This window comes from Ochotona princeps, chromosome 4 (assembly GCF_030435755.1).
Source record: "Ochotona princeps isolate mOchPri1 chromosome 4, mOchPri1.hap1, whole genome shotgun sequence".
NCBI classification, from domain to species: domain Eukaryota; kingdom Metazoa; phylum Chordata; class Mammalia; order Lagomorpha; family Ochotonidae; genus Ochotona; species Ochotona princeps.
In genome coordinates this window covers 110,804,881-110,817,317 of record NC_080835.1, presented here as the reverse complement: position 1 = coordinate 110,817,317, position 12,437 = coordinate 110,804,881, and the positions used below count along the sequence as shown (strand labels likewise).

General features: G+C 49.3%; 1 protein-coding gene across 2 annotated transcripts in view; it reads left to right on the top strand.

Moving 5' to 3' along the window:
- The window catches only part of FLI1 (Fli-1 proto-oncogene, ETS transcription factor), a 120,274-nt gene that overhangs the window by 70,118 nt on the left and 37,719 nt on the right, over positions 1-12,437 (top strand). For both annotated transcript variants that reach the window (XM_058664116.1, XM_004593285.4), the window contains exons 3-4: positions 5,548-5,702; positions 9,231-9,434. In XM_058664116.1, the coding sequence (XP_058520099.1) occupies positions 5,548-5,702; positions 9,231-9,434 (359 nt within the window). The remainder of the gene's footprint in view (positions 1-5,547; positions 5,703-9,230; positions 9,435-12,437) is intronic.

The window sequence follows — 12,437 nt, the reverse complement described above, 5'->3', positions numbered from 1 at the left end:
TCAGATTTTTAATTAAAAATATTGTGGGGCCAGTACTATGGTATAGCAGGTTAATCTACCTAGGTTGCCAGAATCCCATATGGACTGTTCCATTTCCAATCCAGCTCCCTGCTAATGCATCTGATTAAAATATTGGAGACTGGACCAGATGCTTTGAACCCAGCAGCAAAGTGGAAGACCCAGGAAAACTCCTGATTCTTGGCTCTGCCCTGGCCCAGCCCTGGCTGATACAACCATATAGGAGTGAATCAATAGAGAAACTCTCTCTCTCTCTCTCTCTCTCTCTCTCTGCCTTTCAAACAAATAAGATAAATCTTTGAGAAAAGAGAAAGTGGGAACATGCTTGCAAAAACAAAACCAAACGGTATGACATGATCTGTGTGGCTACCATTCTACTTAAGTGGGATAGCACTGGGCCGGAGCGCTTTGGCTGACCCTGGGCTCCTATCTGTTCATATATGTTTTTGAGTTACTTCCTGCTTAAGGAGACCCATTAGATGCTGTGTCTGATAGGAAGAGGGTATTCCATGTGCCTGGTGCTACCATGTTCCCTTGCTTTTCATCAGGCCCTTTGAATCCAGGGTAAGTGTTCAAGCAGGGGGCCGGCCCAAGGGACATGGAGAAGATCTGGGCTGCCTGTGTCATGGGTCACTTGTGCTCTCCTCTTGACACCGTCCAGCCATGGTTGAAGCTGCTGGCTGGAGTTGCCTTTGAAGTAGCATGGCCCATAGGCTCTGGGTTGGATGTAGACGTCAGCATCTTAATCCATGCTGTGGTCTGCCAAGACCTCTTGGCTGCATCCTATCTAACCGTGGAAATTGGGGGAAACATCCCAGGAAAGAAAGAATATGAGTTTGAGGGACGGAGTGCAAGAGAGCACTGTGCAGCTGGGGTTGAGAACCTGAGTTCCATGTTAACCTGCCCCCATGTTCCTCGAACTAGTCAGCAGCATGTGGGTGCGGGGGCACCCAGAGACCTGTGCTGCACACTCAGCAAGATAGGCCTCACACACCCTGTCTCCTGTGCCTCTGCAAAGCAGCTTCCGAAATCCCTGTGTTCTGAGCCTGACAATCAAAGACATGCCACACATAGCCTGAGAGGGAAGGCCTACTCAGGAATCTGGATAAGTTATCAGCATCTAACTGCGCGTGGACATGAAAATAGCTCTAGGTTCACAGTGATGGCTTTATTATGGGCCGCATTCCTAGTCTTGGATTTGTTTTATTTTGAGTAGAATTCTTTGTCTTGAATTTGCTTTATAACAATCGCATTGCCTTTTTAAAAACTGAAACCAGAAAACAAAGTCACGTCTATGCATGGACCTTACAAAAATCTTAAAGACCATTCATATGGTTTAATTCATACAAAATATGAATGCAACGTAAAAGACACACTTGACGGGTTCTCCTGCGGTACTCTGCTCCATTATTCCTGCAGGCCTTGTGTTGGCTGAGTGTGTGCTGGGAATACAGTCCTCTTGAGTTGAATAGGAAGGTAGAGAAAACAATTGCTTTAGTGTAAACGGGCAATCTGTGGGAGAAGTCTGGTTTCTCCTTTCTTTCAAACCCTAGCAGTCTTTTCAAAGCATTTTTGAGTAAACATACACAAATTGAATCAGAGGCCTAAAGAGCTTGCATCCAGTGGCAACAAGAAAGGACAAGGCCTGGTCAGCATTGCTGGGGTCCTGGTGTTCTGGTGTCTGGAGATAGAGATGTTCTGAGTTCTTAACTCTGGGAGCTACCACCTCCTCCCTGCTCCATTGTGGCAGCTCTGGGCCCTCCTGTCACCTGTCCCGGGGCTGTCAGCTGCCTGTGGGCCCCAGCCCCATGCTAGCTATAAGTGCAGGACTCAATACAAATTAGCAGCAGTGTTGCGGGCCAGCTGAATGGCAAACCTCGCCCCCCTGTGAGCTGGCTCTCCCTCCCTCCCTCTTGTTTCCATTGAGCCCTCTTCACAGGCGCCAGCTGCCTCATTAGAGAGCAGCCTGCATGCCCGGCTTCACCTGTACCCACCCTTAGCAGTAGCTGTGGAGCCCTGTGGTCGTGTGTGCAAGGCTCGTGCCGTCTGGCAGAGGCACAGAGCCCTGAAGCTCAGAGGACGGAGGGCAGGCTGGCAGGTGAGCAGGGGAGAGGGATGGCTTCCTTTTTTGTCTCTTTGAGCAGATGGAGGAGGGCTGGCCTTGGGCCAGGGTGGGGGTCCAGGAAGCAAGGCAAGGCTTCCCCCTTTGCAGGTCCTTGCACAGAGCTCTGGGATCCCAGGACAGTGCCTTGCTACAGAGAAAGCCAGGCAGGTGGGAAGTCAGGAAACTCAGCTGTCCAGCTGGGGAGCAGGCATGGATGCAGGGACGGAGAACGGCAAGGAGAGTCAGTCAGCTGCAGATTCACAAACAAGGAACTTGCCCTTACTGGACAGTTCCAACAGCTGCCCTAACTCCTCCCCACACCTCCTGGGCAGTGCTTACAGCCTGTCTCTTAACCAGGTCATGCGTCAGACAGATTTTACCAAATCTTTTGTGTTTTTGCAAGTTTATTTTCCCTCCTTCTGGCATCAGGGACCAGTCCTGCCATGTGTACCTAGCTCCCAGAGCCATAAACCACGAAAGGTCATTTCATTTCCCTGATTCTTGAGGCTCTGACTTTTCTGAATGGCAGAAAGTCAGTTTTAAGCTAAGAAATCTCCAGGGAGATGATGATGATGTGGAAAAGGATTTTTCAAAAATTATCTTTCTGAGCTTCATAAAGAAGCCTTCCCGACCCTGCTCTCTGGCCCTGTGCCCATGGACTGACTCTGAGCACTCCCAGGGGACAAGAGTGCTGTGTCCCCAGCACCATCGCCCACCCAGGTCCCCAGCCAATGAAACTCTGCTCCCTTGGCGGCCAGCCAATTTAATCCTCCAAATTTCTGCAGTACTTGGGCTGCTTTACAACTGGCAGGGGTGCTGGGAAAGATAGCCAGACTGTGGTGGTGGTGGTGGTGCGTGTATGTGGTAAAGTGTGTGTGTGCATATAAAGGCATGTGTGTGAGGTAGCATTATGTGTGTGCGTGACTTGTGCATGCATGTGCTCGAGTGTGTGAATATGTGCACTGTGTATACGTGGTCAAGTGTGAATGCTTTGTGTGTATGAGTCTGTGTGCACATATGCCTGTATGTGGTGGAAATGGAGTGCTTGTGCATGTTATCTGTGTATGCAGGTGCGCATTTATGTACGTGCATGTATGAACATGTATGTCTATCATGTGTGATTAGGTTATATTGTGTGTGATGGGTTTGGCAGGTGTGAATCATCTATATCTATCTATATATATATGAGATGGAGTGAATGTTTATGCACACACATGCATTATATGTGCATGCATGTAGTGGTATATATATGTGTGTCCATGTGCCAGTGTACATATGAATGCATGTATATGCATGTTGTGGAGTATCTGCATATGTGCATTGTGCATGTTTATGTGGTGGAATGGTGGACATGTGTGTCTACATGTATTGGTGTATGTGCATGTGTGTCTGTGGTGACATACGTGTGTTGCCTGTGTCAGAATGTAGGGTAGTGTGTGTGCATGTGTGCCCACATGTGGTAGAATGTATATGTGCATGTGAGTGTGGTGAAGTGTGTGTGTCTATATGGTGCAGTTTGTGTAGATACATGCATGTCTGTGGTGGAGTGTGTACGCATGTCTATATGTCATGGAGTGTGTGTGTGCATATGTAGAAATATGTGCACCATGCAGTCAGCTGTACGTAGGGTGGGAGGGGAGACCCAGGCAACTGGGGCCAAGGCGCTGCTCAGACGCAGGCTCACGGTCCGCCTGGAGCCGCTTCATCTCAGGCCAGGTCCTTCAACGGCAGAAGCCAAAGGGCCCAGCGCTGGTGAAAAGCCCGATGTGCTACTGCCTCCCCTCCGCCTGCCACGGGGACATTAAACCTTCAGCAATCTGGGACTGTGACGGCTGGTTCTTGGTTCTCTGCCTGGAAAAACAGTAGGCGAATAGTAAAACCTTAAATTCTAACATGTGTAAGTTATACATCTTATTTTCATTTTCAGCCCATGTTCCCCTCTGTAAGACATCAGGAAAAAATTACCGTCTGACTTCTAATATCTCAGTGGAGCATTTATCTCCCAGCTATGATAAGTGATCTTCAATATTTTTTTTCCTTTCAGATTAAGAAACAAATTCATTTAATTTTCTTTATTGAGTGTGCTCAGGCCTCCCCACCCGGCCTGAGTCTGGAAGCCCAGGGCTGGTCTCCCTCCTCCTGGTGGGTGGTAGCTCTCAACTGCCTCTGCCTACGGCACTGGGTGGGTCCCTCTCAGGCACAGCCCCGCCGTCTGGGGCCTTGCGGAGGTCCTCCATGCCCATGGCAGAGCGATTGTGGAACGTCTGGAAAGGCTCTGCGGCCTGGGTTGGGAGGCTGCAATCTGAACCTTATCTGACCTGGGTCTGAAGGCTGGGATAGGAGCTCTTGAGCGAACTGGATGTCTCCCAGGCTGCCAGAACCGAGGCTTCCTGCTCTGGATAACTGTGGCTACAGCCTCTGCTGGGCCCCTGCTCTTGCTGGTCCTGCTGCTCCTGCTACTGCTACAGGGGCTGAGTGGGAGCAGGCCAGGACACAAAGGTGTATCGCTCCCACCCGCCAGCTTTGGGGTTCCCGGTGGCCACAGGTGGGTGTCATTGCAGGTCTCCAGACAGGCACTTTGTCCCCTCTGCTGCAAAAAAAAAAAAAAAAAAAATGCTGCTGAGTTGAGTTGGATGAACCACTTTCTTTCTTGTGAATTTCTGTGTTGGTTCACCTGTGAGCTTGGTAGCCAGAACTGGCAATGACTGCATGCCACACTGTCAGGGCCATGTGGGCATTCCTGGATCCCAGGTCTCTTTGGCATGTTTGCGGTGACAGGGAAACTTAGTCCTGAAGTCCTCTTAGTCCTGCTTGCCCCATCATTAGCTGTGTGCAGCCTGGCCAGACACCACCTCAGCTTGGTTTCCTTACCTGTGAAAGGGAAATAGGAAATCTTGGCAGGCTTATGTTGGAGGGTGATTGGGAAATTCGGCTGTACCAGTGTGTGTGGGAAATGCGCTACAATGATTTAAGTGCAACGCAAATAACATCCATCGTTCACTCTGTGTATGGTAAAACCATCTCATAGCCCAGCACAGGAAGAGTGCTGACATGCTAATGCCCAGTGTGACAAATGCCATAGCCAAGGCTGATGCTGAGTTGCTCTGAGATGGTGAAAAAGACATATCTAGGTGCAGGGAGTGCCAGGCAAGGTGGGAATTGAAGGCAAGCTGTGGTGCCAGCTGGTGAGGCTTGGACTTGAGTCTGAGGGCACTGAGAGCTGCAAAGGCTTTTAGATGCCACAAGGACAGGGCCGGGTTGGGCTCTTAAGTAGAGCATCCTTATGGGCATCATCAGGGTTATTCTACCACATGGGGCTGGGAAGTGACTCAACCGCGTCTGAGCTGCTGGGGCCTTAGCTCAGAGGCCGGGGCCACCTGTCCCATCCGTGATGACTTTTTGGGCCCTGTCTCCTCTTGCTCTAGGGAATCACCAGTGGACTGCAGTGTGAGCAAATGCAGCAAGCTGGTGGGTGGAAGTGAGGCCAACCCCATGAACTACAACAACTACATGGATGAGAAGAACGGCCCCCCTCCTCCCAACATGACCACCAACGAGAGAAGAGTCATCGTTCCCGCAGGTACCTCGGGGACCAGGCTGCGGGAATCTTCCCTTCCCTACTCTCTCAGAGGGAAGCATGAGCCTGTCCCTTGACGATGAAGGAAACATCTGCCTGCTCCTACTTCCCTATAGCCTATGGAAATGGAAACCCAGAAATCTGCACAGCCTGCCTCCTCCCTAGCTGCCCTCCAAGACACAGCCACCAAGGGTCACCCTGCATTGCTAATTCCCAAAGTCCCACCTCAAACAGGTCACACCTCGGAGTCTGCATCAGCAGTCTGGTCCTTTGGGAGGCACAGAAGGAGGCCAGGCCACCGGCCACAGCCCAGAAGGAGTCCTTTGGCTCCCCAGCGTGGCTGAACTTGCCTGTAAAGAGGAGGGTGGCCACCGAGGCCTGTCCTTCCCTTCAGGCATGGACTTCCTGGCACCAGTTGGGTTCCACCTTTCCAAAATTACAGCCAGCTTTTCAGTTTCAAAATAGCAATAACTATATTTAACACATGGAGTGCTGTCCCATGTGTCCCAAGAGTTATGTCATTATGTAAAAATAGCCTCTTTTTCCTAGGTATTGGTACTTTTGGTTACAGAAAATACAATCATCGTCTCAATCCCTGGATCTGTCATCCAGGCACTCTGCCTGGGCCAGCAGTGGCAAGCTTAGCCGTCCAGGCACAGCATGGGGTAAACATGGCCATGTGAGGAGTCGGTGCCAGGCAGAAGGAGCAAGGCAGTGAAAGGCAATGATTAAAACTGATCTTGGCTAAAATGATGGAACTCTGAGCAAACCCCTTGCACCTGCAAAGATGCAAGTGCAGCTGTGTCTGGAGGCAAATAGGTAGACTTCTCTTTGAGAAGGTGCCAGGGAATCTGTTGGTCTGAAGGTGTGGCTGTGCCATGCACCACCCCCCCTCCCAAACCCTTGTGTTGTTTTGTGGGAAGCAGTGTCTCACCAGCTCCTGGAACTATGGTGGCATCCATGGACTTTGGGCCAATTTCAATGTGACCAGGGACAGCAGGTGTGGGCAAGAGTGAAGCAGGAGAAGCTGGGGGAAAGGGTGGTGTTTCTGCACCTGAGAGGATTTGGACTCTGCTTGGGAAGCATTACTGTGTCCCCTCCCCCACAAGCTTGTTTGCTAACAGAGGAGGAGGCAGTCCCATTGACAGAGGCGTCTCCCAGCTGCCTGGCACCATGAAAGCTGCACTGGCTACCTCGCAATACCAGCTCCCTTAGGAGACCAGCTGGCAAAGACCAGCCCAAAGAAAGCAGACAACAACCCCACCAGTAAGCAAACCTGGTGGGAACCTCTCTCTGCTCTCCCCAGAGCAGAACTGAACCTCACAGGCTTAAATGGTCTCACAATCGTCTGCTCTGGCGAGAGTTATCAGCATAGAAAGAAAACGCTGAGGAACTGGCATGCTAGAGCCTCCAGGAGTACCTCTGAAGTAATTGTTGGCACCATCTCATTTTGGGGAAGTGGCATGGAGAGAGGATAGAAGTGGCCAGATTGATTGGTGGACCTTCCAACTCTTTATGGGTGTTGAAATGCTTTCAGAAGGACTAGCAAAATGCCTGGCCCCAATGAGCTGACTAAACTATAACCACGATAAGGCAAATAGCGTGAATTCATACAAGCAGTCTTCAAAGCACTGTGCACAGTAAGTTCACAGGCTATGAATTAACTTCATGATCTCGCTGCTAAATCTCGATGTGTTCTCCGCAACATTCTAACTTTCCCAGGTCAGGCTCCTGGACACGAGCAGAAGGCTCAAATGAGCCTGTCCACAAATCAAGGCCATAAAACATTAGTGGAACATCCGATTGAATTTATGACGGGATTTTAAGACAGGCATAAACGAGGGCCCTAGTTAATCACCCACCCCACATTTGGATTTGAAGAAACTAGAACTAAATCATCCAGGAAATACATTTGGAAGAGTTTAGCATGATCCGGAGTGCAAGATTTATAACTCATTGTGCAGTAGAGGGAGAGAAATAATGTTGTGATACAGCCCAAAGCAAAAGAGGAAATAATAAAATAAATAAAATATATAGTGTAAAATTGAATTTGAGGCCGTGGATACTCGCAGTGAAAAATTAGGAGAAGGGAAGGATGGAATAATATGGTGTGTGATTCAATCCTCCCCCAGGGCATTTTTCTTGAAAATTGTGAAATGGTGCAAAATTATTGCCACTTACCAATGGCCCATGCCTAATTGCTTCTGGAGAATAAAAGAGTCAAACAAAACAGGGAATTTATCTGCAACAGAGACAGGCATGCATACTTGCACAATGACGTGTTGGAGAAGCTCTGGTTTGGGGCCTAAGAACAGGGAATGTCACAGGTAAGTTAAGACCAGAAGGGGCCTACCTCTTGAAGTGAATCCCCAGAGGACTTCTGTTGGAATCCCAGCCAGGGTGCTCAGCAGTGGTGGGCCTCCCAAGACTCTGCTATCCCTCTGTAAAATGGGGATGATTAAACCCCCTTTGCAGGATTTCCTTGATAAGTATAGAGGAGTCATGAAGAGCAGCTGGCACGAAACAAGCCCCCCACAATGTGAGCTGTCAATGCCCAGGGTCTGGGACCTGGGATCCCAAACAGCCCCTCCACCTCGAGCACCATTTCAGCATCTGCCTGTTTGCATGGCTTGGTGCTGGACACCTGGCTTGGTGATTGTCCACCTGGTGCTGGACAATCTGGTTCCTGGTTGAAGGAACTCTGTAGGACACAAGCTAGGAGTTGGTTGCAAGACATGTCTGCAAACTAAACTCGCCACATAAAGCAGGCTCTGTGGAAGCTGGAGGCCGAGACCTTGAATGATCACCAGGGAATCTATGGCTTAGTGTGTGCCTTTCTCCCTCATGGTCTTGTGGGAATTGGGATTTCTCAAGGATCAGAGCCACATCAACATTGGGCTGTGAAGACCTGGGGTCCTGACCATCCTAAGTGGTATGACCTGTGTGCCTCCTATGGCATCTGTGGGATGCCATAGGAGGCTCTGAGCATTCACCTGCCAATCACACACACACACACACACACACACACACACGGGTCACTAATGTTCCCTGGGACCGTGGATCTGTGGTCTCACCTTGACGCCACTATTGCTCAGGCAAATGTTTTAGCTGCTACCCTGGAAAAACTTTAGAGTGAGGAAGCTAAGAAGCTCCTCAATGTTGCGGAGTCAAATAGATCCTCTATGGAGACCAGCTAGAAGGAAACCAACTCTGAGAAAGGAGAGAGGGAGAGAACAGAGAAAATGGGAAGAGAGAAGAGACTGAAACAAAATGAGGAAGGGGAGAGAGGGAATAGGAGAAAGAAAGACTAGAGATGGAGGCGAGAGAAGAGATAGTGGGGGAGGGGAGAGAGTGAGAGAGAAGTGGGGGACAGAAACAGACAATGCGAAGACAGAGAGGCAGGAAGAGAGGGGCAGAGGAAAGGGCTGGAGAGGTGGTGAAAGAGAGAAGAGGGGCAGGAAGGCAGAGACCCAGAGCCTGGGGAGAGGGGCTTCCCATGCCCCCCTTGCTAACCAGCCTTTCCTCCTGCAGACCCCACACTGTGGACGCAGGAGCATGTGCGGCAGTGGCTGGAGTGGGCAATAAAGGAATATGGCTTGATGGAGATCGACACGTCCTTTTTTCAGAACATGGACGGCAAGGAGCTGTGCAAAATGAACAAGGAGGACTTTCTCCGCGCCACCTCGCTCTACAACACAGAAGTGCTGTTGTCACACCTCAGTTACCTCAGGGAAAGTAAGTGTAGCCCTGGGCCATGAGGCTGGTGGGCAGCAGGCTTCCAGACATGGGTCAGGAGTGGAGGAAGAGGGATGAAGAAAAAGTGGGGATCTGTAACCTGAGGGGTGGGAGTGTTCTACCAGAGACTAGTTATGCTCCTCCTTTGAGAATTCCTTTCTAGAATCTTCTGCCACCAGAAGGTGTTTTTCTAATTTCTTGCAGGAATTTCTGAGTTCATGGATGAGATTTAAAGTCTTGGAAGTTTACAAAAAAAATCACAGAAAATTGAAATGCAAAGTCGTGTTTATTTAGATTCGTCAAAATTTTGAAACCCATATAGTTTAACATAACATGTATTTTCCATGAATCTTATTTTTCATCTATTGGAAAAGTATATATATATATATAGAGAGAGAAAGAAAGATAGAGGGGAGGGATCTCCCATCTTGAGCCATTGCCACTGCCTCCAGAATGGACATTGGCAGGAAGCTAGAAGATGGAGCAGAGCTGGGACTCGAACCCAAGCACCGATATAGGATGAGGGCACCTCAAAGCAGCGTCTCAGTTGCTGCACCAAATGCCTGCCCTGATTTTCCATGAACTTTTTGTGAATATCCTTTGTGTACATGGATTTCAAATTTTTTTTTACACCAAGATCAATATATCTTTTCATCCCACTTCCCGGTGAATTTAGTAATGTCATGTTAACTTCCTCTTGTCTTTGAGGTTCTCTGGGCACTCCACAGCAGTGCTGCCTGTAGGGAGTCTCTGATGCTGTAGTGGTGATGGGGTCTGGTTGAAGTTTTCTCCTGGTACAGCTGGGAAAATGGACTTGTCTTTACAAAGGGAGTGCTCAAGAGAGAGAAAAAAAGACAGTTTTGCTGTGTTCTCTAACATAAAGTTCAGTTCCTAGCACCAAGAGCTCATCCATTTGGTGTGAATTTCATTTGATACAAAATGTCCCAAAAAGACTCATGTTTTGGAACAGCAAGTTAAGGCGTTACTTGCAATGCCTGCCTCCCATATGGGAGTGCCAGCTCAAGAGCAAGCTGCCTAGCTTCCCATGCAGCTTTTTGCTAAGGAACCTGTGACGGCAGCAGATGATGGCCCAAATCCTCGGGTCCCTGCCACCCATGTGGGTGATGAGGACGAAGTTCCTAGCTCCAGGCTTTGGCCTGGCCAAGATCTGGTTGTCTTGGCCTTTTGGAGAGTGAGCCAGTAGATGGAGGATCTCTCTTTCTTCTTAATCTGCTTCTCAAAATAAACTAATAAATATTTGAAAGGAAGGAAGAAGGAAGCAAGGGAGGGAGAGAAGAAGGGAGACAAATGTCACAACTCGAAGGATGGAGATTCCTGAGGCGCTCAAGCCTGGCTCAGTGGACATGCAGGCCGAGTGGCACATGGATATGCCCAAGCATTAATGCCTGGTGCTGTGGCCTGGGAAGAAGGTGCCAGGGACAGGGAGCACAGTCACTGGAAGACAGATGAGGGCTCTCTCAGACGAGGGCTCTGTCAGCCTCGTTCCAAGATGGCCGGATACTGTATGGGCTACAACATCAAGGCTTGCTGAGGTTAAGCTTTGGAAAAGTGTTTGAAGATTTTAAGCCCCTTCAGAGCTGGGCTCTTGGACAGCTCCTTAGGGACCCAGGATTCTACTGGCTTCGCATTTGCTCTCCGTTATTCAGTGGGTCTTTAACTGAGCATCTTTATAATCCAGGGCTCCTGTAGTAGGGTTCTCCAGGGCCCAGAAAAGGGGGTCACACATACTAGCCGAATGCTTCCGTTGGGGCGCCAGGCTTTCTGATCACCCCTGTAAAGTGGCTGCTAATCTGTGGATGTGAAAGGATGATGCAGTGTGTGTCAGCACCACGCTACAACATGAGACCAGCCCAAAAAACAAGACATTCAACAAAGGGGGTAACTTTCCACCCAGATTTTCTGAGCTTGGGATAATTCACCGTTTCTAACCATCTGAAGCTCTGAGCCTTTAAGAATTTGTAAACAACAACAAAAACAAAAAAAAAACCAAAATAAAGTCTGTTGAGCAGAGTCCTGCTAATCCAGGTAGAGTAGAGGTGGAAGTGAGTGTGCAGAGGTTGGGGGGGAAGGAGAGACCAGCAAAGTGAAACAGGAGCCACTTCTGCCTTTTCTACTTCTCCTCAAGTCACGTGCAGGGGAGGACTGAAGGGCCCCTCAGCTTTTTGCTTGCTTGATGGGACAAGAGGTGACAGGAGCGGTGTGGACAGCATACTCTATGTGGGCAAAGGGCCCAAGAATTGAGGGTTCTGAGGCAAAGGCCCTTGTTGGGAGGATGTTCAAGTGCATTCTAACTCCAGGTGGGGAAAGCCAATTCAGGCCATGTGACCACAGGTCCTACTTTCTGGCTGCCCCATCAACAACCCAAGTCCCTGCTAGGACTTCCTGTTACCAAGAATTCAAGCCACAGACACTGAGGTGAGACCAAGATCTGCCACTCAGAGGGCCCAGGAGAGGGAGACTTTTCAGTCACTGGTAACCTCAGGAGACCTTTCATCTCCAGTGGCAGCTGGCTTGCCTAAGTTCATTTTCACCAATGGAGTGAGGAATTACAGCTCAGAGAGACAAAAGGAAGCACAGTTAAGCCTAAGTTTGTGGGAATGCCTTCCAAGATGGAAAGAGCTGGTAGGAAGAACATGGTAACCTGTCTTCCTGGCTTGGCCACTAAGATACCAGGGGCATTGGCTGGTAACATGGACGTGATAGTCATGATTGGCATTTGTAATTGACATCTGAGAGTTGTGTTAATTACAAGCTAAGGTGTAGAATGAACAGTCTTAAGTGGGACTCAACAGAGGATAGAGGTCCTGGGCCCACTGCCCTCCATGCGGGTTTCTTGGCCACTCCTCAGTCATGTATGTCTAATTATCTGCCTGACTTTCTTCTACTGGAGTACAGGGAACAAAGGACAAAGCAGTGAGCAGGTGGGGAAACAGAGAGGGGAAGAAGCTTATATTTGTGGGTGGCAAGATACAAGGTGGATGA